At 36.7% G+C, this 24,735-nt stretch overlaps 1 protein-coding gene across 8 annotated transcripts in view; it reads right to left on the minus strand.

The window, feature by feature from the left end:
- Positions 1 to 24,735, minus strand: part of SMARCA2 (SWI/SNF related, matrix associated, actin dependent regulator of chromatin, subfamily a, member 2) — a 188,388-nt gene that overhangs the window by 92,574 nt on the left and 71,079 nt on the right. For all 8 annotated transcript variants that reach the window (XM_039729732.1, XM_039729726.1, XM_039729728.1 and 5 more), the window contains 2 exons: positions 20,094 to 20,312; positions 819 to 1,036 (listed from right to left, as the gene is read on the minus strand). In XM_039729732.1, the coding sequence (XP_039585666.1) occupies positions 819 to 1,036; positions 20,094 to 20,312 (437 nt within the window). The remainder of the gene's footprint in view (positions 1 to 818; positions 1,037 to 20,093; positions 20,313 to 24,735) is intronic.

The raw sequence follows: 24,735 nt of genomic DNA on the forward strand, positions 1-24,735 counted from the left end.
TTATAACAGGTGTTATATGATCTAAGTAATTCAATGTATAGCAAAGAAGGGATAAGCACACAAGAAGGCTTTACTGATTTTTGGCAAATACAAACTGAGTTTAAACACAACTTTTGCAATCAAGTCTGATTCAAAGACATCATGAAGTAACTCCCAATTTCTTGCTCATGAAGCACAGGTGATTTGCAGTTTGAAAATTGGCAAAACAGAAGTCTTCAGATGACATTTCCGATTAGAAAGAGTAATTTTTCCCTGAAGTCTAACTACTTGGCATATTTTAATGCTGAAAATGGGAATTTTTTGACAAACAGGCTCCCATCTTTGATGTTTCAGTATTTCTGTATTTTTTCTTTTGGCAGCTCTAATGCTCATTATATGAGCCCAACACATTTTGGACAGTCTTTCAGTCTTTCATTGTGAGACCCAAGTAAACTTGAATTAATAAATCTGTAGTCATGTCTTTGAAAAGATTAATTTCAGCACATGCTCACTAAATAGAAAGAAAATACTGCTCAAGCTGAATGTTCTTAAGTACACACCTAGAGCAGAATGACTTCATTCCTAAGCAGGAGCTCTACACTTACTTTTTTCTTACTTTTTAAAATTGTGTTTCAACAACGTTTTATCAGACAGGCGTTAAAAAAACTCTATAAAGCATGAGACTTTCAGGATGAGGCCCTAAGAGGAATTGCTCTTCAGAAAAGCAGTTGTCAACATGTCTTTCTAAAGACTAAAAAAAATGAAGCTGTTATAAAATGCAGAGAGTGGTATTAGCAGGGAGGGAGAGAGCACATGTGATAGACTGTCTCCAAGCTCACCTGTCCTTGTAGTTTATCACAGTATCAATGATGGCATTCATTTGTTTTGTCAGTTTGGGTGGATTGGGCGACAACTTCTCTGCAGGAGGTCTGCCTCTTCTTTTCTTTGCCTTCTCTCCATCCTCCTTCCCAGAGTCCTTATCCACGTTTCTTCGTCTCTTTCGCTTTTTAAGCCGGACTTCCTCTTCCATTTCTTCCAAATTGCCGTCTTCAATTGCCTGACAACCACGGATTCAAAAAGTATGGTTTTTAAACAAAAGAGATACTGCAAAGGGAAATAACAAACTATATTTAAAAACAACAGTAAAAACCCTCTGCAATTCCACTGGATGCTGACAATTCAACTCTAAATGTTCTGTTTATTTATAAACAAAAGTACAAGAAACTGACCTATTAGCAATCAAAGAGACACCAAACATTAACTTTTCCTAAGGATCCTACTATCAAATAAACATGTTGTTTTACCTGTACCTTCAATTCCACATCAAATCACATTTCACACATACTGGCCTGGGGTATTGTCTCAGTAAGTGTTCAGAAAACATTCATTTTTTCACATCAGGGTCAGTTCTGGGTTACACAGTTCCATGCAAAACAGACTTTGATACCACATGTTTTCAAATAGGACAGTCTAAGTTGTGCTCAGCTCCCAAAGCCAGTTCACACACAGTTCTTTGTGCATACACATAAAAGAGAGATACTTTATGTAGTAACAACTCCTCTTCCAAGCTTTTAAAGTAACTTTTAAATCACTTAAGTGTTAAAATCATCTCAAAATGTATAATTTTCTTCTAGAATAGGAACCATGAGGTAGGCAGACACACTGACAGTATAGTGGTCTGTTTTAAACAGGACTCATAACATGGGATGCAAAAAACCCATCCCAAAAACTAAACCATACACACAGTCACAGACAATTAACACTAATTTCAATTGTTTCCATTACCTGGATGTATGCTTTTAACCAGACCCAGCAGCTCTACACAGAGGGATAAAAAATTGCTACAAAAAACTGAACTAGGAATAAAGGGAACCTGTTCACACACACTATCAGATCCGCATCATAAAGCAAGAAGCTGAACTTTTTGTGATTTGAGAATGCCAACAAAAGAAATAAAAATACCAGGTCATAAGAGAACTGAAATGAAAAATAATAAATAAAATTAAAAATCTTAAAACGAAGGCTCTCTGATTAATGCTTTCTCAGAACATAACTGATGTTGATATTTGTCGCTTTTGCTTCTCAATATTGCCTTGAGTGCATGCAAATGCTAATCAATCCTTTCTTGTAGCTGAAAGAGCTCTAATCCTAAGGCAATTACCTTCATTTCTACACAGCACCAAACATGGCTAATATTTATGATCATGTGAGCATAACAATCAATATAGAAAAGTGATTACAGCCTAGACATAATTTGTCTCAATTGTGTACAATGTCTCTTCAAAAACATTTTGTGAACAAAACCTGATGCACAACACAAAATAACCTGGCATGTTTAGAAAAGCAGTGGGATTTTGAAATCTGTTTCCTATGCATCCTCCGATGTGCAAATCCACAGACAAACACAAAAGCAGAATCCTGCGAGACAGCCTGAAACTAGGCCTTAATAATCAAAAGACAATTTACATCATGCTTCCACAGCATTCAGATATTCACTACGAAGGAGCCTCGAGATCTGATGAGTTAGGAAGAAAGAAGGAGGGGAAAAAAAAATCTGCACACAAATTCATTAATATTCATCTGGCTAAAGCAGGACACGCACTATAAACCACTGAGGCTAATGAAGATTAAGAAAAGGAAATTTCTCTGCATATCTTGGAAGCTAGAAAAGCTAACAATAAATACAGCATGCAAGGCTGTCAACAGTTAATGTCATTGCTCTCCTCAAGCACTCAGTTGTACACTGAAATACGAAGAACACCGACTTTTGATGTGTTACACACCTACACACGCCTGTGATGTAGTTCTACTGAATCTTCAAGACGGCAATGAAAAAGGATATTTACCTTACCACTATCAGCAGGCCGGCTATCGGAAATCACAGTTAGTGGGGATAAAATTAACAAGCCAGCAAAGCAGCGAGCTGCTAGTCTCTTCATCAGCTGATCAGGAAAAAAAAGAGAGCTGGGGAAAGGCTATGTTTTCATATACAAGTAATTTTATTTTACTGAAAATTTAATACTGAAAGGATTGTGGATACTGAAATCTGCTGTTTCATTCTACCTACTACAAGGCCTGAAGCCTTCCTCCTTCAGCTGGTTTTAATATTGACAACTACTTTTCATATTTCTCCCCTTATTATTCTAAGCATTCAAATTAGATTTTTAGCTGATTCTTGTTATTATTTTAATAACAACAGCACAATTAGACAATTTCATGTATGATTTTAAAACTGAAATTGCTTGTATGCATTTTAAAGATGCTTTCATTACAGAAAATGTATTCCTATTGCTCCACAGAGAACAGATCAAGTTTGGTTACTGAAACTGATACAATAATCTATTCTGATTTAAAAGACATTAAAAAAATAAAACCAAGCCAAGTAATCATTCTGTTAACTTTGCTAACTTTTTCTGTTAACATTTTTCAGTCCTTCAGAAAACTTCACTTAACTACAATATATTTATATTTTTGCTTGTTTAACATATTTTCTCCCATCAAAAAGAAATCACAGTAGTCCTATCATCACAGAGTCATTACTTTAGAATTCTGCATAAAATTTTTCCTTAGAATAAGCATTATTTTGGGCAATAAATATTAATGAAAAGATAGAAGTGAAAAGCTGGGATTTAAAAAAAATATTACATACAGCAACATAGTAAAGACAGATGATAAAAATAAAACCCAAGCAAACTAACATATACTTTTGCACTCTTAAAATTAGTAACTAGCAGGTAGCAAAGGAACTCTTAGCAAATTACGAATCTACCATCAAGCGTTAAACTTTCTATTTAACCAGTAATATATCCATCAATTACTATATTAAATTTGGAAAATTTCTATGCATCAATGTAAACTCAGACAGCTTTAAGACCTTAGCGACCCCACTCAAAAACCATTCTGACAATACAAGCAGTACAAAAATGTTGCTATAATAACTCTTAACATGTGTTCTAAAGAGACAAATTTGTATTTTGTACATAAACAATGACATTTAAAACTAAACTTATATGCTTTATGCTGTCTCAAAAGATGGCTTAAAACTGTATTATATGAATCAATTATCAGCAGATAGGTTAATGCTCTGTGCATATATCTACACATGTGATCCAAGCATGTAGGTATTAACAGCAACGTATTTATTAAGCTAATTCATCTGACTGATCCCTGTTAGAAAAGCTTACTATTCCAGGCCCTAAGTGCCACACTGAAGGAAATGCCCTTCCAAACCTTTACCAGTACAATTATGATACAAATCTCAGGCACAAATCTCCAGTTCCTGACAGATGATGGGCTGTGTAAGAATGCAAAATAACACAGACTGTGTTCAAATGTCCCATGTTCCAATGTCTCTGGATTAGTGAGGTGAATAGCAAGGGAGTCAAGGAAAATAGTACACTAAGAAAAATTTAACACTTTCCCTCCATTAAGGAAACCGGACAAAACAATACCATAAGAAATCTGTACGCCTCATTTTTTTCAAAGACAGCTGTAAAAATTTAACGTCAAATGTTGTAAGTTGTCAGGCATCTCATGAAAGGCAAATATGCCAGTGAAATATGAGGACCCTGTGTTAAGTTCTGTACTGACAAAATGTTCCCGCTTTTCTGACTCATATTGCTGTACCCTAGTCCATGTACACAAACCAATTTCATTTCTCAAGAGGCAAGAGCACACTTATCATGGATTAAAGAAATCAAACTATCTTCCTCCAAAAAGAAGCTTCCACCTCCCAAGATCAAATATGTATTTTTCAGGAGGCAAGCAGAAGTTACTTCTGAGACACTCTGTCTATTGCTGCTTGCAATTAGATTTTCACCTTTCCTAAAGAAGGGTTGTTCTGAGGAGGAAGTATTGTCAGGGAACATTATTACAACATTGATACATGAGCTCCAAACAGAAACAAAGTAAGGACAAAATGCAAATTGTTTCTTTTCTCCATTTGAATGACAAGATACTACACAGGTTATGTCAGTTATGATACAGCACTGTGACTCAGTATCTTTTCAATTCAGAATTACAGACACAAATAAGGATTTTCTACTAACAGCTCAGTTTTGTTTCACGATGGTGTGAAACAAGTCAATAATTGTACAGGCCTTACACAACTAATATGCTTTAAAGTAATTTTACAGGAAGTGTGATTGCAGAGTGAATCAGTGGAGGTGCTCATCATAAAATCAGCTTGGGTGTCTAAGGCCTGTCTCATTTACATAGTAAAACTCTTCAGTACATAATTATTTTCCCTTTGACTGGAGACAAAGAAAACTAGACAACTAGAAAACTGAGACATAGTAAAAGCTATCTGTACTACTTGTAGTCTAAAACCTGGACACAAAGAGCAGAAATGGCACAGAGCCATATAGTAAGTTTGCTTGTAGCTGTTCAGATGAAACAGGACACAAGCACAGGATATGCAAACTCTTCCTGTGTCCCTCTCCAATTTTATCTTAACAAGATGAACATTCAGAGAACTTACCACATCCCTTAACATCAATGCCCTCCCTGTGCCTCTCCAACTTGCAAAGCTGAAGGAGAGCTATTCTAACTAACACTATCATGTAAAGAAATATCCTAGCATGCTAATTAAACTCAGTATTTCAAGAGAAAGCACTTAAAACATAGGCGAACAGAAAAAAACCACACCATCTTACCAACTCCCTGAACACAAATACTAACCCAATCATACAAAATCTCCACAAGAATGAGCTTTTTTGGGAACAACAAATAGAAGGGCATTTTACTGACTACTGACCAAAAGGCACTAAGGTTAAGGGCTGTTAAGCACTTAAAACCAAAAAAACATGTCAGTAGTGCAGTAATGAACAGCAGCAGAGGACTGCTTTGCAAAATGAAGGTCACATTTACCACATCAGAACAGAAGAAAGGAAGAAAAGAACCCTAGGGACACTCCTAAAATGACATCTACTTAACCTTACAAACTTCTCTCTTCAACATGATCCTTCTTGGAATATTATACTGATATTCCAAGAGAGTTCTCCTGGTTTTTTTTTGTTTTTGTGGGGGTTTTTTTGGTTTTTTTTTTGTACTGATATTCCAAGAGAGTTCTCCTGGGGGTTTTTTTTTTTTTTGGGGGGGTTTTTTTGTTTTTTTTTTTGGTTTGTTTGGTTTTTTTTTCTGTCTTGCTCTGTTTGAAATCCTACCATTCTTTATTTTACATTTGTTCTCAGATTAAATCTGGCAACTAATGAAGACTTCAACTTTTCACACTGTAGTTCACATTCTTAAATAGATCTCTTCAAAATCCACTTCTCTTGCTTATTTTTTTACCAATAACATTCCTGACATCTGGGACTGCTTCTAATTTTCACATTAGAATTGTTTCCTCACTCTGTACAGCAAGTTTCCTTACATCATAATTGTATCTTGCTATGCAACATAGAGGTCAGTGTACCAGATAAAGACTGTGAGGAAAAATGCCTTTAACACTTGACAATTAGATTAAAGAGCTTAAGATATTCTATCAACAGTGCAATCAATAAATACCTGAAAATAATTTTAAAGGTTAATGAAGAGTTATTTTAATTCAATTTCCTCTCCTTGTTGGGCATTACTGCACAATAGATTCACCAGTCTAGTCTTTCTTAGACTAAACTAAAACAGAATATAGACCAGAATCTGTCAAAAGGCAAAGAATTTTTGATTACATCCAGTTTTAACTTGCTTTCACCAAAGTATTGTTTTTCTAAAAACTCAAAATGCAATTATTGCAAAAACATATCAACTTGTAATACCGTCTTCTCAGACAGGCTGAAATTCCACCAAATATGGTAAATGAGTTATTCAGCCATATGTTCATCAAGCAAGAGTCTGTGTCGTCACATCACTGAAACTAGCATCTTTTTAAGGAGTGGGAGAAAATAGACTGTTTTCTGTTTTGCATTTGAAAATTATTAATAGTTACCCAATTATTTCCACTGAAACTCCAGCTGCTTATATTTAATTAGACATTAAGGAAAACAGCAATGTAAATTATAGGTTTTTCCTGTATTTTGATTCAAAGACTGATGATAAATGTTCTGACATAACCATGCAAAAGTATCTTTAAAGAGAAAGGGCCTCAACCAAAGCAACAAGGCATAATATTAAAAAAAAAGGTAAGGACTTAAAATCAAAGCTTTTATCATCAGTGGTTTTTTTTAGGTCTGAGAAAATTTGTTCAGGTGAAATATCCTAATATTTAATCTTGATGTAAGACATCTTAATGCTGAAGCTTCATCTTTAATATAATTATTAAGTAAAGCATCATGCAGAGCCAGCACTGATAAACTCTCTAAGTTATGACAAAACCCACTGACAAATACATAAAATTTCCTTCTGTTGAAAAGTGAAATCTTGTTAAAAAGAAAAAAATATCTGTAATTAGTCTCATATGTCCCTCCCCCAAAAGGCAAACAGAGATTTTAAATGGAACTCCTCAAGCTGATTTCGCACCAATGAGATTTTCACAAAACTTTAGAGACAGAGAAATTGAAGAGCAGAATTAACTACTCATGATACCAGGACCCCACTGCTTGTCTGCTCAGTGAGCCCAAGGAAGTGCTCTATTAGAGGGAAGGAATTGAGTTATAGAAAGAAACAACTAGTCATGCTGACTATAAATATACTTTGCTCAACCAATCAGAGCAGTGAGAAAATTCACTGCATCAAGACCCTGAATGTGAAACTACCCAAAAATCATCACTATTCTGTGGTTTACATTTACTTAGCCACACTCTAAGAAGATCTACAGGTCTGTAATTGTCTTCCACAGTTTTCAAAATGTCTAGCTAAGAAGACTTAATTCTAAAATCTCTTGACCAAGCCAACATTACCTAAGAGCAACAGAAAGATGGGAGAGGAATCTAAAATAATTCTATGCCAAAAACTGATATTGGTATCATCCTCCTTACTCTTTATCACTAAACTGTTTTGTTGTGGTGGGGTTTTTTGTTTGTGCTTCCCAAACCCTCTTCCCATTATTTTGGAAAGCTAGATAACCTGCTGAAGAATTCTTGTCTCTTACAGTAATAATAATGAACCTGCTTCTGAATACAGGGGAAGAAGCTCTCTCCTTGATGACTGGAGGATAATTTATAATGGACTTGTGAAATATTATGCAGGAAAATTTCCAGATGATAAGCAAACATATTCCGAAAGAGATCTGACAATAGCATTTCTCAAGTACAAGGTATCCTGAGTATTTCAGATTGCCTTCATAACATTCAGAACCTTAGAACATATTGGTAACTCAAAGACTAAATATTGTTAACAGACTGCTACTGGAAATAGTTGCAGGTATCTTTGGAAGTATGACTGGAAGTAAAATTGAGAGACTGAATGAATGTAATTAACTTAAGAAAGACACTGGAAGACTGTAATGAAAATACTGCAGGCATGTTTCCCAGCTTTGGAGTCACAAGCAATCCATCTTGAAGTAAAATCTAAGCCATGACAGAGATGCCTAATTTTTTCCCCTTCATCTTGCTCACTATGTCAGAGACACAGATGCTTGTTGCACAGACAAGATTCTGGAGCATTTACTGACTGGTGTTACTCATTGAAGAAGTGAAAATAGGGAAGGTTTCCCCCTTTTTTAATTTTTATCAGTCTTATTAAGAATTCTGATTCAGGAAAGCCTACTACAGGAATGTAGAGGACTCTATACTGACAAAAGCATTGCGAGATAATTGGTACTAGAGTTATGCTTTTTCTTGAACAAGTAGATTATCTTCCCTACACAAGGGTCAAGGAAAGTTAATCACGTAAGAAAATCACCTTCTCAGATGGACATCAGGAGAAACTGGGTGCCAGGGGGTGGTGGTGGTGATTGATTTTCCCATTTTCTCCTAAATTCCTTTAAGATAATACGCTTGGAATTTAGTCAGCACTAAATATGTTTCTGTCCAAGAACAGCTGTTCTTTATTTCCCAGGCATCTCAAAAGTTTAAAAGGAAAATACTATCAAGGTTGTAATAGCTTAGCTTTTACTGAGGGTTTTGCTTCCAAAACTTCCTCTCTTCTTTGGTCTACAATAAATCTTTTACTGAAGGGATTTATTGCCCTGTTGTTCTTCTGACGTAATTTTTAAATTTCATTTTTAATGATTTGCTAAAATAGTTCATGAATTAGTTTAGAACTCATGAACAGATTTTAATTTAGCAGTATGTCTGTTAATACCTACATTCCATTCAGGCTCACAGACAGATGTCACAGAAGAGGAGGAAACATGCTGCAGTGAAGTTATGGAAATACTCATCAATAATAACCACATCCAAAACCAAGAAAAAAGAGGAATTCAGCATTCCAAGGATTTATAATCTCCCACTAAGGTGAAGATGTTTGTTTTGCAAGGGAGATCATGCATACAAAACCAATCAGAAACACACTTATATCTGACTACTAATAAATAAATAGTTATGGCTTCTTTTCCAAGTTCTGAAATAAGTATTTACAGTTGTGTTTCATCTCACATTTTGAAAAATACTGTTACTATTGCAGGTTTCTGGTAATTCTAAGCAATGTTAATTTGTCTTTTTTCCCTTGACATTTACCTTTTTATAAACATGACATTCTTTTGTTGTGAAAAGTAGGAAATCTTTACTTCAAAATGTCACCTACTGGCAGACTAGCAGTTTGGATGATGTTTTGCAGTTCATAATTAAAGATATACTTCTGTTTGATTTTATTCCTTATGAAAAAGATTTTTAAAATTCAATTTGGGAATGGGAATTAATGGATTTTTAAAAATTATTTTTTGAGAAAAAAAGCCAGGTGTTTAGCCCTTCTTCATTAAAAAAAAAAAATTGTCTCCTTTATCTTCCAAGACCCTACTAATTAAATTAGAAAAATACCTGGTATAAAGACAAGGTTTACACCCTCATCAGACCAGCTCTTTGCAAAGAAACTTAAGTCTTGGCTCTTTTCAGGACATTTGCTTCCACTGAACATTGCAAATATTTGCAGCAACAGGCATCTGGTCTATGGTAAAGATAAAATTGACAATTCTAAGCACTGGAAAAATGTAAGAAGCCATTACAAACTCTTGTTCTGCAACAGCAGGATACCATATCTTAGTAGAGAACTCCTATGATGAACAGGATGCCTTTTCTTCCATTATGGAAACAATACAGGTGAGGACTAAAACATAAAGGGATAATTAGCAGATTTCCAGCATGAAATCACTGAGATAGATCAGTAGTGTTACAATTAGTGAACTATTTATCTCTCACATAAACAGATATTCAGTGGTGCCTTCTAGAAAACCAGTAGAAGTTCTCTCTCTTTTTGATTAACAGACTAATGAACTAACACAAAGCCTCTAACTTAAAGATGAACATAAATTTTCTGTGCCCTGAAACCTATGGCTCTCAATGATTTAGCACGAGAAACCTATAGTACAGAGCATAAACTGGCATTTTTAAGCATGTCGAAGTAAACTCAGCTACTGCCAACAATCATACAAATATTTTCTTTCATATGTTCTTCTTCTCTCTTACATTTAAGTATATTCATATATTCTCAAGCAGTAATCTTTTATTCCAAGTTTAAAATGTGGAACATAAATAAATGGGAGAAAAATTGAGAAAAATTCAAAACAAAAATGACAAAATATCTTGCAAAAAATAAGGGAAAAAAATAACAGCTTTCAGAAACCATTACAGCTTAATTATTTTTCAGTGGATGTTCACAGATCTATTGTATCTACTTATTCACAGAAAACAGCTTAAGGATTTTTGCAATAACATGGGAAATTTGGTTTAAACATCTATTACTATTAATGTAAGTACTCTGAAGCAATTAAGAATGGAAAACATACAGTGTTACAAGAGCATGATATGACAAAAACATACTGCAAGAGGTTAGAATACTCACTTCTGGTACCAAAAGATGAAAATATTTGTTTATAGAAATAGAGTATTTAAATAATAATAGAGTATTTATATAATAAATACTAGGAAGTATCCCTTTATGACAATTCCATATATTTTTTCCAATTCCAATATATTTTTTTAATAAGTTAGAAGAATTTGGGTAAAGACTGTATGGAATGAAAGTAAGTCAAACATTGGAAAACTTGCTGAAAAAAGCTAAATTATATGTATCTTTTCTGTATTTTATACCAAAGCAGTATGTTGCAATGCTACATTTGAGCACTGATTTTCATGTCTTCAGGATACTTCTGAAGGTGCAGTTATATGACCATGCCAGGACTCATAGTAGAGCCTGACCCTTTAATATGCATATTACAACCTAGAAGTTAAAATCTAATATGACCAGTATCTGTCTAGAAGGCTTCTTTGTTCTTCTGGGTTAAGTTGCATGGCAAATCACAGTCTGATGGGCACAAACTATTACCTACAAACAATACAAAGAATTCGTGAAAAGCTAACGACTTAAGAGCACATGAAGTTTCTCAACAAAATAATGTTTAGTATAGTACAGTATAATATAGTGCATATACAAAAGCCTGTAAGCAAAAACAAAGTCCTTGGTTCTGCATTTGAAACCCAGCTAAAAATGTCAGATGTCTCTGAAAAGAATACATAATAAATAGCCATGGAACCACAATATGTAACTTGCTAAACATGCCAATTTCAGAGTATGGGACAAAATTAAATGGTTGTGGTTACTAGCAAGTTTTTGTAAGATTTTTTTTTAAGGTTAGAATTTTACTGCTAGAATAAATAAGTACACTATTGGACTCATCAAGTGGGGTACTTCAGGATGACTCAGGAAGCTAACTGCCAGTCATGACATGCCTAAGCATTGGCTAAATAGTTTTTGAGAAATTCAGATTGAAACCTCTGTGTTCTTCTGTATCTGTTAAGTTAGTACTTCCATACTTGTTTACTTACAAAAAAAGACAAATTGCTAACGTTTAAGTTGCTACAGAAGTAGTTTCTATAGAAGAAGCAGAGCTCTGCATACATACACCAACCCATCGGAAGAATTATTTTGCCTGTATGCATACTGCATAAAAAACATCAGCATAAAGCCTTCCATCACCTGCTCCGGTCTACCTTCAGAAGATGGCCTTTTACAATAAAGATCTCACAATTTGCCTCTGATGGCAAGGCAAAATATTAAATAGCTCGCTTTTCACAGAGTGAATAAATAGTTTGGCCACAATATACACTTTGAAAGGTATGGGTAACTTACCGATGTCACAAATGCAAATCAACATATGAAAATGTCTTTATTAAAAAACTGATAGGTGACAGAAGGCTAGCTACTGTATCACCCATCATTGTTATTTTCAAGTCTGTCCGAGAACATAACAACGCAGTCGACCCAAATACTAAAATGGTTGCTGTTTCTTGTTCCATTGTCATATGCCTCCAGCAACTACAATGCTTTACACTTTCAATGCAGACTTTGGTTCATGTGGGTTTTGTGAATTACTTAATAGATGTTTTTGTTTCATTTTCAGAGTCATAGAATATCCTGAGCTGGAAGAGTTCAACTCCTGGCCCTGTACAGGAGCACCAGAAGAATCACATCACATGCCTGAGGCATTGTGCAAATGCTGCTAGAACTCTGGCAGGCTTGGTAACCACTTTCCTGGGGAGTCTCTTCCAGTACGCAAACACCTTCTGTGTGAATAACCTTTCCTAATACCCAATCTAAACCCCCCCTGACACAACTCCAGGCCCTTCCCTCAGGTCCTGCCACTGGTCACCACAGAGAAGAGATCAGTGCCTGCACCTCCTCTTCCACTCATGAGGAAGTTTTAACTGCAATGAAGTCTCCCCTCAATCCCCTTCAGGCAGCTAACTGGAATTTTGACCTTCCATGTAAGGAGTATTTCTGGTATCTTAACCACAGGGACTAATTCTTCTTATGAAAACTTTTGCACTTGAAACAGTAATAATATAACAAAACATGAAACCCAGATTTTTAACTCATGACTTCCAGGCTATATAAACTTGGTATGTCAGAGGATACAGCTATTTCAAAGAAAATGAAGTTTATTTTACTCTAATACTAACAGTACTCCCCATATTTTCTAAAAGTAAGTACTTATTTGGCATTACTATTTAAGGTTTTCTAGAGGAGAGTAGATGTACAATTCCACTTCAAGGCACGTTAATATGTGTTATGGTACTCTACATGTAACACTGTAAGGTCAAAATCACAGACTGAAATAAAAATAATCCTATCAAAACATGGCACTGTTTTACTGGTAGGTACTCCTTGTAAACAGCTGTTCAGATTTCCTGACTTGAAGTCTTTCTCACAAAAAAAAAAATAAATTATCAAACAATAAAAATTTCTTTATGGAGAATATCTCCAAAGCATTTCAAAGTACTTTTTTAGTTTCCAAAATTAATACTCTTGACCCTGATTCCACATTCTGAGAAAAGACAAGAGAATTTCTGAGAAAACCACCCTTAGAAACTAACAAAGCTATCCTGCCAAAATAGCGAACCAAAGCTATCAGGTATATGCATTTAAATTCCCTCTCATCCATGAAAAACCAATAAAATGCCCTTTCTACCTCACTAGTTTTAATTTCACTGCAATGTGAAAGTACCCTTTTTTCCTTAAGTAGATTCTGAATTGAATTTAATGAAAAGGAGATGAAAGATATACCAAAAGTATACCAAATACAAAAATGGTTCAATGAGGCCTTGAAGTCATGTCCAATTTTAGAACCTTTCAAAAAGCAGCTTCCACATGCATAGAACTTATCAGCCTCACATTGAATATGATAAAATATTACCTGGAGCATTCTGATGATCACTGGTCACAAAATAGACAACACCCTAGGATGGTGTATTTTTTAATCTTCCAGTAACAGTCTTTTATATGTGACTTGTTTTCCTGTACAGCTTAACAAATTCAATTGCATCTGCAATTCAATACTACAGAGCAGGGTTTAGATCAAAATGCAATTTTCTTCAAACGTCCTGCGCAAATGCTCATTTACTTGATTGTGAAACAGGTTTAGCAGCAACTGAGGAAACTTTGCTATTGCAACCAGAAATGTTATAGAGTAGAAATGAAGAGAGAAAACCAGGGGTGCAGGGGTATTACATACATGAACATCACAGATGAACTATCCACTGGGTGAAAGCATTTTTTTCCCCTCCTTCTATGAATTTCAGCCTCCAATACAGACTAAAACAACTACAGACTGCAATGCTAATTCTACACACAGGTGTTTTAGTACTTAATGTAGTAAGGCCTAAACAACAGGCCCTGTGCCAAAGCTGACCTCTAGATGAACCCTCCAACCATAAGTTATATGTATCCATTAATCGGTGAAGCACTATTAGCAATGTGATACATGTACTTACTCATTGATGAAGCACGTATTTACCATTCCCTATTTAGAAACAGGACAAGGTGACATCTGGCCTTGTTTGTGGGTGGAGGATCAAAGATAACTCCCTTGGTTCCCCCCTGAGCCCTGGCCAGCCTTTGGGAGAAACACAATAGGAGGATAAAACCTGACATTTCTGTATTAGAAGTAATGGTAGCTTGCTTATTATAAAAGTTGGGCTACTCTCACAGCAAGTCAGAAACCTCATGGCTTGCAAATGTGGATGCACTGCAGGATTTCCCAGCTGCTGGGCATGGCTCTCCAGTCCTTCATTGCGACACCTTCCCAGGGTTGATATGTAGATCTGGATGAAGGGTGAAGTAGGGTAACTGCAACCTTTCTTAATCACTACAGACATTTTTTGTAGTATTAGCTTATCCTTTTGTGATTATTTGCAGTTTTGCATTATAATAAACTACACTATCCCTTAAGTTGTCTGTCTCTGACCCTAACCACCAGCAAAACACTACTGTGAAATCATATTCCATTACCCCAGTTTATAAAAATATGCCTTAAAATATCTTCTTAGTATTGATTCTGAAGTTATATACACATAAGCGAAGCTCTCTAAGAAAACAATCCTACTTGAAAACTTTTAGTAATTTATACCAAGTTGTACCAACAAATCGACTCAAATTTACTATCTCTGCTATCAAACCTATTAACAGACTATAAGACAGTATGTAAAATCAAAAAGTTACAGTTCCAGTTGATGAGGAAACAGTTAAAAACATGCCAAATTTTTCCTGCTAGGTAGTTTGACTTATTATACCACATAACTTTAGCAACCATAAACAAAATTTATGTCGTGACTATGTTACACATATTCTGTATGAGTTAAAGCCAGCACTGTTTTTATTTAAATAAGACTGACCAATTACAAACCGAATGCATGAATTTCACTTACAATTTTTTAGATCAGCAAAACAAGCATGACTTTTACATGCCTGCCTGACATAAATGAGATGCTGTTAATTTTGTACTCGGGTATGTTTCCCGGGCCAATATATAAAGCTATTTCAAATTAACAAGGAAAACTAGAGACTATAACTAGCCAGCAATTAAATTCCATGAGAAGCTGAAACCAGATGCAACATTCTTAAGGGTCTTTTACCTATTCAAATAAATCCTCTGTTTCTTGAAGCCTGTCTCAGGCAATCAAATTTTTAGTAGATGACCCCTCTCAAGAAGAATATACCATGGGAACCGGCAAAGGATTTTACAATTATGTTAGAAGTGGTACAGGGACAGAATCTGCTAAAGCATTAAATACTTCCAGAATATAAATGCTTTGTAGATCAGGAAGCAAACTCCTCCTTCCAGATTTTTTTTAAAGGAAATATGGTTGTCATGCCAACGGTTATAGAACAGTGGGCTGCAGCGACAGCTAGTGATGAAGCCTGTTTCTTTCTCAAGAGTTTTCCTGGGAGACTGTCAATGAATGACAGGCTGCTCTGGGCAGCAGCACAATCTCACTAAATACTGCCTATGATCACAGGTTTGGCTTCTGTTACTATTTTGTCCCTTGATTCTACATTCACTTACTTGATCTTCTAGCAAGAATGTGCATGACATACTTGGTCAGTGTACAGGCATGCATACAGACCTTAAGGTACACTGTCCTTGAGGTCCCGTTGGGATCTGCCAGGACCAGAACTACACTCTCCAGTGCTGGCATGTATCAGCAGAGAGTTCAGGGTCTAACTTAAAAAGAGGGTCTTACCTACCCCACAATCAAGAGCTGAGGCTGCTGAATGAGGCAAAACACGTTGAAAAAGATCTAGTCAACTACCCAAGACATAAAAGAGACAGCTCAGTACTACACACCAATATCATGAAACCAACTTACTGATCAGAAGTGCAAGGTTTCATTCAGAAAACACTATGAGAAGATAGCTATAAAGCTGCAACAGCAGATACAGCTAGAGAAGAAAAGTGAGGGGCATCCCTCACTGCTGGTAAATAAATCTCCTTATTTTGTCGTACTGCAATAAAAATAGGCCCATGGATACCTCTGGAAAATGGCATATACCACTGTTTGTTTTTGGTTTTTTTTGTTTACATAGTTAAGTATTCCCTTGAATATGTTGTACACTATTATTATGACATCTTCTAGAGATGTCATTACAGAAAAAACACACAAATTCTCAAAGACATGAAAATGACATTGCTGCTAAGAGCGCAATGGGTGTGACAAAGAACTGTTTCACACACATGAAAAACAAGGTAATTTTAAAAAATCCAGAAGACTTACATTACTTACATTTCATTATCTACCCAATGAGGTAGTTTTATTCTGAATGTGAACAAGCAATGTTACATTGTAAATGAGAAGACACCAAACAGTATTACAGAATCACTAGGTTGGCAGAGACCTTCAAGATCATCAAGTCCAACTCATGCCCTAAACACCTTAACTAAACCACAGCACCAAATGCTACATCCAATCTTTTTTTAAACACATCCAGGGATGGTGACTCCACTACCTCCCCAGGCAGGCCATTTCAATATTTTATCGTCCTTTCTGTGAAAAACTTCTTCCTAATATCTAACCTATATCACCAGCACCACCAGGTCCCCTTTTGCCTGGGCACTGTCCAGCCACACCATCCCCAGCCTGTAACACTGCAGGGGGTTATTGCGGCCAAAAAGGAGGACTTGGCACTTGGACTTATTAAACTCTATCCCACTGCCTCTGCCAATCCAGCCAAACATTCCAGGTCTCTCTGCAGAGCCCTCCTACCCTCCAACAGACCAACACATGTCCACAGCTTGGTGTCATCTGCAACTTACTAATGGAAGACTCAATCCCCTCATCCTTGTTGTCAGTAAAGACATTGAACAGAGCTGGCCCCAGCACAGACCCCTGAGGACACCACTGGTGCCTGGCCCCAGCTGGATGCAGCACTGCTCACCAGCACTCTCTGGGCCCGGCCATCCAGCCAGTTCTGAACCCAGCACAGAGTGCTCCTGTCCAAGCCGTGGGCTGCCAGCTTTTCCAGGAGTGTGCTGTGGGAGACAGTGCCAAAGGCCTTGCTGAAGTCCAAATAGACATCGACAGCTTTTCTTGCATCCACCAGGTGAGTCATTTGGTGACAAAAAGAGATGAGGTTGGCCTTCCCCTCCTAAACCCTGACCATCCTGTAAGTGCTGTGTGATAGCACTTAATATAAATTGCTCCATTATCTTACCTGGTACTAAGGTCAGGCTGACTGGTCTGTAATTACTAGGATCCTCCTTTCTACCCCTTTTGTGAATGGGTGTCACTCTGGCATCTGGAATCTTACCAGTGAGCCACGAGTTCTTATTAGCAGTTCTTATGCTTCCGTTTGTTTTATCACACCCTCAAGTGCACCTGAAAGCATGTTAAACTATGTATACAGTAGAATTATAGTAGTAATTACAATGCAATATGAAGCAGTCTGTCCTAAGGCAACTTAGTGAATTTGAAGACTTGCTTAATTATTCAATGGAGAGAAGTGAGAATAATTTCTCTCAACAGAATAACAAGCCATGGTAGAAAAGGGGTAGTATATGTAGTATATGTACCATCTTGCGTAGCAAGGTTTCTAACTTGGCCTCACAATACAGTCTCAGAAGCAAACAAGCAGAAAACAATTACTACCAGGTGTATGGGGACCTGCTAAGAAACTATTTTCAGAGTAGCCCTTTATAGCTTTTTATCAAATAGTCCAGCAGTTCAATGTTTTTATTGTCTTTAGAAAGACAAAGTAGAAGGCATCCCTAGCAAATCTCAAGAGAGCACCAAGTTGACCAGAAGTTCACACAAAGACAGGCTTAAAAATGGGAGTAATTTTGGTGAAAAAAACTTGAAAATTATTCAACAAGGGCATATGTTAAATCGTCTTAGGAAGACTGACTATTTGAAACATGGTTTTGAAAAGCTGGCAAGGAAGTAGAGCCACCGAAAAGGATTAAGGTCTTACACTGGCTCAAAAGTTTAACATGAGACATTACCTTCCATGTTAGGAAATTAACTACTGAACTGTGAGGTATAAGGACCACAGAAGTTATGTAAAAGAAATCCTCCTTATGACAATGCATCTGGAATTCTGATGTCTAGCTTTTGATCAAACTTGTAGAATTATGTCAGTTACATGTAGAACAACTATGGGAAGTCAGAGAAAACAATCAAGAGATTCAGAAAACAGGAGCTATGGGAAAAGACTGCATAAACATGGTTGCTAACCTTCCAAATTTACTCAACTGGGAGCCAACTCTCCTATGACAAAAAAATGTTAAAAAAAGAGTGGTATTAGGCCACTCTGCACAAGCAGAGTTATTAGCACCATATAATTAGCTTAAAATCCAACTGAAAAATTCAAATAAAATATAATAAAAAGCCAAACAGTTGGAAACAATCCACTGCAGGTTGCTATGGTCACTGCTCAGAAATGCCTAGAAGAGGTCAGATCCTGAACTTCTATTATAAATGACACAGTACTGGATGATTCTGCCTGCAGTATGACAGGGATCGGAGGATTTATTTTAGGCCTGCTATTTTTGACAATAAAGGCCTCAAAACAAATATTACAGCCAACTCAGGTCATGAAACGCAAGACCCAAAGCTAACTTCTGTGCTGCCATAGCCAGAGCGTTCCATCATTAAAAGAAGTAGCTTAAAATTATCCTGACTAGATGTACACTATACTGTACACACTTCCGCTGTAGGATAAGGTAAATCTCCAAGAATCCAAGGAGTTTATGTTTCTAGATCTTTCTTCTCCACTGACTGCTTGAAAATGCCATGTATCAAACCTCTGCAGTTTCACAGACTTCCTTAAATTTACAGCTGGTGAATAATTCAGACCTTTTCTCCCCTAAGCAACAGGTCTGGATTAGCTCTTAGTATAGTATTGCACCATGCATTGCACCAGTCTCCCAAACATCCCATTTTAAACTCAGTAGGTAAGATTTTTAGCTATCTTTAGCAAATTACACAAAATCTACACTGGATATTCTTGTTGCTATTGTCTGTAATCAAACAGAAAAAATTTTTAAACAAGACTTTCTTTGTCAAACCATGTAAATTAGTTTTGCATTTACAATATTTCATTTATAAATTTTGGAAACCATATTGTAATCAAATTTTTGAAAAGCCTTTCCAACAATCACCTTTTTACCATGCTCTTGCTACCACACTGAAAAGACACATGCATTATTATTCATGGAATGTAGATTTCAAAGAACAGCAAGAGACAAAATCCCAAATATGGTGTTAGTTCAGTGTAGAATCTTTGCTTTGCAGTCTTAAATTCTTAAATCATTTATCAAATGTTTTGATCTCAGTGGAGCTAATAAAGGCTCAATACTTGGAAATAAAATAGCGTGAGAGAAACAAAATTTAAGTGAAAATTTCCGAATTCTTAAGAGGATTAAATACAGGCATTTAAAAATACAATAAGCTTGTGTGGCACACAAGTTTTAATATACACTGATTAATAGTTTTCATGAATATTGAACAATTCTTCATGCACCTGAAAGATGACAGTTACAAAAGTACCTGAAGATGTAAGATCCATGCAAATAAGAAAAGTTCCAATAGAATGCTATCACAGTCCTGACACAGCGCTTAGTAACAATGATTCAAGTTTCTGCAGTGCAGTTCAAAAATTACTTCTATCTTCAACACAGCAGCAGAAGCTGGATAATGAGGGTATTTTAGGTCTAAAATTGTGCTCTCCCTGGTGCCATCTCCAAAATGAGAAGAAAAACCCATGACAAATGGGTAAATTTCAAGTGTAAAAAACAACCAACAACCTACCCGCAGCCACTGTTTCTCTGTGAGAGCATCACTGTAATCTACATCCCTGCGCTGACGGGATCCCCTTCCAAATATTTTCTCTTCTTCTTCTTCACATGTAAGCCTTTCAACTTCAGCATCATCCTTAATAATCCAGGATGGTAATTCATCCTCCTCCATCAAGCGAGGTTTACGTTTAGGGTTTCTGGCATCCTCCCTGCGACGATCCATGTCCATGCGCTGCAATGGCAATTGGCAAAGGGTAAAAAAGTTTTAAAGACAATTATTAAGTGAACTATGTCAATGCCCACCTCTCCAACAACTCTTGAAACTTTAAACAAAGTCCTTCCCCGCTATCTCCCTTTCATAATATTCCTAAATAATTCTAAAATGCTTCTGTAAAAAGTTACACTCAATTGTTAATTCCCAGTTATATTCACTACTTTAATAACTAGCTTCCACTGAAGGAACTAAGACAACACACAGCCATGTGGAACAATGCAGATCACAAGAACACTGCTGTCCCCATAAGGTTTTACTACTATGTAACAAAAATGAGTAACTAAAAATTCACTAGTTTTGTTACCCTGACTATCAGAAAAAAAATTTAAAAGATGGTATCAGAAAGAAAATTTAAAAGTTGGTATAAGAAACAAAGACTCAAAGGAGAACTAAAAAATTCAGAGAAAGGCTTGTTTACACAGAGCCAGAAAGCCAACACGCTTCAACCCCTGAATTTTTTCTGATTTTATTGCTGTACCAGACAAAAATCAAAACACAAAAATATCAGATAAGCTTAGGTGAAGTACTGTGAACATAAGAAGGTGATGTTAAGACTTTCAGCTGAAATTTAAATAATCATTCATTTCAAGCATGGTGAACAATAGCTCAGACATGGAGACAGAGGATACATTCCTATAATCTACTGAATAATATAATCAGTAAGGTGTTTTATAATCCTCCTGGGGAAGCATCCACCTCTATCGACGACATACTGACCTGGCTCTCACAGTCCCATGAATTACACCTGCATTGTCTTAATAACTCAAATCAGGTAATAAGAATAGGCATTTCAAATGGGCTTTTTGAAGAGTCATACAGTACTTAACACTCAGTAATCAGCTGCTAAGCAGAGAAAACAACCACATGGCCACCAACATTTCACTTCTGTATTGAAAAAAATTATGTAAATAGACCGGCATCAGAATTGGCTGCAGCATCATACAAGGCTACTACTTTGGCCACTAAAACCTCATAAAAAACCCGTTCTCAGTTATGTACAAACGTCTCCCTTGTGTGCATGATGCTGCACTTAACACATGATGCCAATTACAAACATCATCCTTTTACAACCTTAGCCAAAACACAGACATGCATTAATTCAGAAGTATTATCTCTCCAGAGAGACAGTTCAAACCCAGCCAAATTTAAAACCTGAGACTTGGTAATGGCACCATTGAATCTTCTCTCATCTTGGAACTTCTCAAATATGACCATTTCTAAAATACGACCTCAGGAAGTGCATCTTGCAACTCATCTTCATCACCGTGCCTTGTGCACTATCTGATTTCTAAACTCAGTGAAAAGCAGAAAGCAAGAAGCGGTTTTCAGTCTGCAAGTCCAACTACGTTCAAGAAGCAACTATAAATACATGGGCATTTTCCCTGTGCCCCATTATTCAGATAATAGTGAATGGGCTGTCCAGCCTGTAGTTTCTTATAGCAGACTTCCATATTTCACCTATTAAAGAACACCCCATTCAATTTGAGTTGATTTCAAAAAGTCTAATTCATGCCAAACATGTGGCTTGGTTTATTCTAACATAACAACTAGACAGCTGCACCAAGAGACAGATCAAACAGAATAAAGGAAATAGATTCCTCTATTTGTATTAGTTAGCCAAGAACCTGAGTGAAGTCAAGAGACATAGTATTTTAATGCCATTAAGAACATCAAGTCAATGCTGAAACCTTTTATTTTTTCCCCAATGACTATGTTTCTTTGTCTAACACAAAAACTGAACACTAAGAATATTTTAAGAGCTGTTTTCTGATATAATAGTGCTTGGGAACGAAAATTCAAGACAACCTCAGTTAATCTGAAATATGAGAGATACAAACTGACATTTTTTTTCAGAGGATACTGCTCAAACCATATTTACACCTGGGAAACCTCCAGTTCTATCTTCCGACATCTTTCCAAAACCTGTATTTCCAAGACACATCTAAATTATTTTTATATAACTAATAATTATATGTTCACTGTCCTCAATAAGGCCTAAATGCTAAAAGTAATAGGTAATATTCTAGGCCAACAGCTTTCAAGCACTCCTAAGCCAGAGAACTAGGTTATCTATTGATCGCACTTCTCACGAGAACCAAGCTACTCAACGTTATAGGTGATTTAGGTTATTGGCTTCAGGCGCATACTTTCCCCCTAACTGCCAAGCTCAACTTGCTCTTTTGCACTATTGGTTGTAACTTCAGGACCACGAACTATACCATAGCCCCTTACTTGCTCTTCACAGATACAAGTGGTCGGTTGGATTCTCCTCCCTGACTTCACCGGTTGTAGGCATACCAACCTTCTACACTTTGTTTTTTTTAATATCCTTTCAATAAGCCCTTCAAGTGCGTAGCAGGTGATATCTTCCTCTTGACATGTCCATCACATGACTATCAAACATATGAATCCCCTAACACCCAGAATGTCATGGTTTGATGGATAAGGTTGTCGCAAACTTGACACTGATGCACTTTGACCCCATTCATGGAGTGCGTGCTCCTAAGCAAAGAACGTGTATGTTGGCACACTCAAGGCCTAAAATTTCCAGTTTAGAAAAACCACAGAGCCTGCTGACCTGTGAAGTGGGGATGGTTATCTTAAACTTTCCAAATTATACTTAGAAGAGTCCTTGGAAGAAACATCAAAGCCATTCAGTGTAAAAGCTTCAAAATTATGACTAGGAGAGTCATTGAAAAAAACATTCAAGCCACTCAGTGTAAAATCTGTAATTTATACATCCAGTTCTAGTAGATCGCCATTTTCACTTCAAGGAGATTAACTGTATTAGCACAACTGGAGTTTTGGTACCTATTTGGCGTTCCACTTGAAATGCATTTTTTACATCAAAAAATCACGTTCTTTTAATGTTTTCTTTACTTTATTTAAGTAGTTTTAACACTAAAGTAAAAAATTTCTTTTCCAGAGAGGTAACTTACTGAAGCATTCTTATGAAATGACAAGAGTTGTACAGATAACATAAACCCCCTGATTTTTTTCTGAGTGTTTTCTAAATTTTTTTACAATATAAGGCCTCTAAAAGCCACAGGAACAAAGTCCACTTCTACACACCTTCTCTCTGAGCAGTGTATTTAGCTCCACAGCTACATTTCAGGTCCTGTATCAAGCAACACTTCTAACCTGCAAAGTGACTATAGAAGAGATGCTCACAGAACTGATCTTTCTTGTTGCTCACTTCAAATTAAGTAAAATACATGCTTTTACACATCTAAGACACCGCAACACATTTTTTGTTGGGTATTGCAGACTTCTGAATTCTGATTATATATGCACAACTTTAAAAGGGAATGAAGTGGCATAGGTACCCACTACAACAAGGAAAACACAGTCTACCTTTTGCTCTTTATCTGACTATACAATACTTGAAATATTGACAGAAAGACAAACAGCTCTGACTGCCAAACTTGCTTTTCAGATTTTTCTTTTATAAAGAAACAGTTTACAAAAAATTAAAACAACTTTTATATTAACAATTTAAATTATTTCGTAGCTATTTATATTTAACTACAGTCTTACTATTTTCTTAATTTTCTTTGTCTCTTAAAATTTTTACTACCAACTCCTTACTTTCCCTTAAAAACTTCCACATAAATTAATACGAAAAACATACATTCAGCCCACACAGCTTCATAAATGACTTGGATGCAGTACTGAAGGGATACTAAGCAAGTTCACAGACAATGAAAAAACTGGGAGGAGCTAGTGACTCCCTCAAAAGCAGGAATCTGGTAGGGACTGCAGAGAGACCTTGACAAATGAGAGGACTGGGAAATTACCAACAGTATGAAGTTCATAAAGGCTGAGGGCCAGATTCTGCTTCTGTGACAGGGCAGCCCTGGGATGTACAGACAGTCTGGGAAATGAGATGCTGGAAAGCAGTGACACAGAAAGAGACCAGTGGGTCCTGTCTGATGGCAAGTTGAACATGGTCAGCAGTGCCCTGGAAGCCAGGAGGGCCAGCCGTGTCCTGGGGGCATCAGGCCCAGCATGGCCAGCTGGGCAAGGGAGGGATTGTCCTGCTCTGCTCTGAGCTGGGGTGGCCTCACCTCGAGTGCTGGGGGCAGTTCTGGGTGCCACAGTGTAGGAGAGATACACAGCTATTGGGGAGTGTCCAAAGGAGGGCCATGAGGATGATGAAGGGCCTTGAGAAGAACCCTTATGAGGAGCAGCTGAGGTCACCTCTTTTTTTCAGTTTGGAGAAGAGTGAGGGGAGACCTCATTGCAGTCAAGCTCTTTGTGAGGGAAGAGGAGTGGCAGGCACTGATCCCTTGACCACTGACAGAACCTGAGGGAATGGCCTGAAGTAATGTCAGAGATGGTTTAGGCTGGATATCAGGATATCAGGTTCTTTACCCAAAGA

This window comes from Passer montanus, unplaced genomic scaffold (assembly GCF_014805655.1).
Source record: "Passer montanus isolate IOZ18808 unplaced genomic scaffold, ASM1480565v1 scaffold7, whole genome shotgun sequence".
Taxonomy (NCBI): domain Eukaryota; kingdom Metazoa; phylum Chordata; class Aves; order Passeriformes; family Passeridae; genus Passer; species Passer montanus.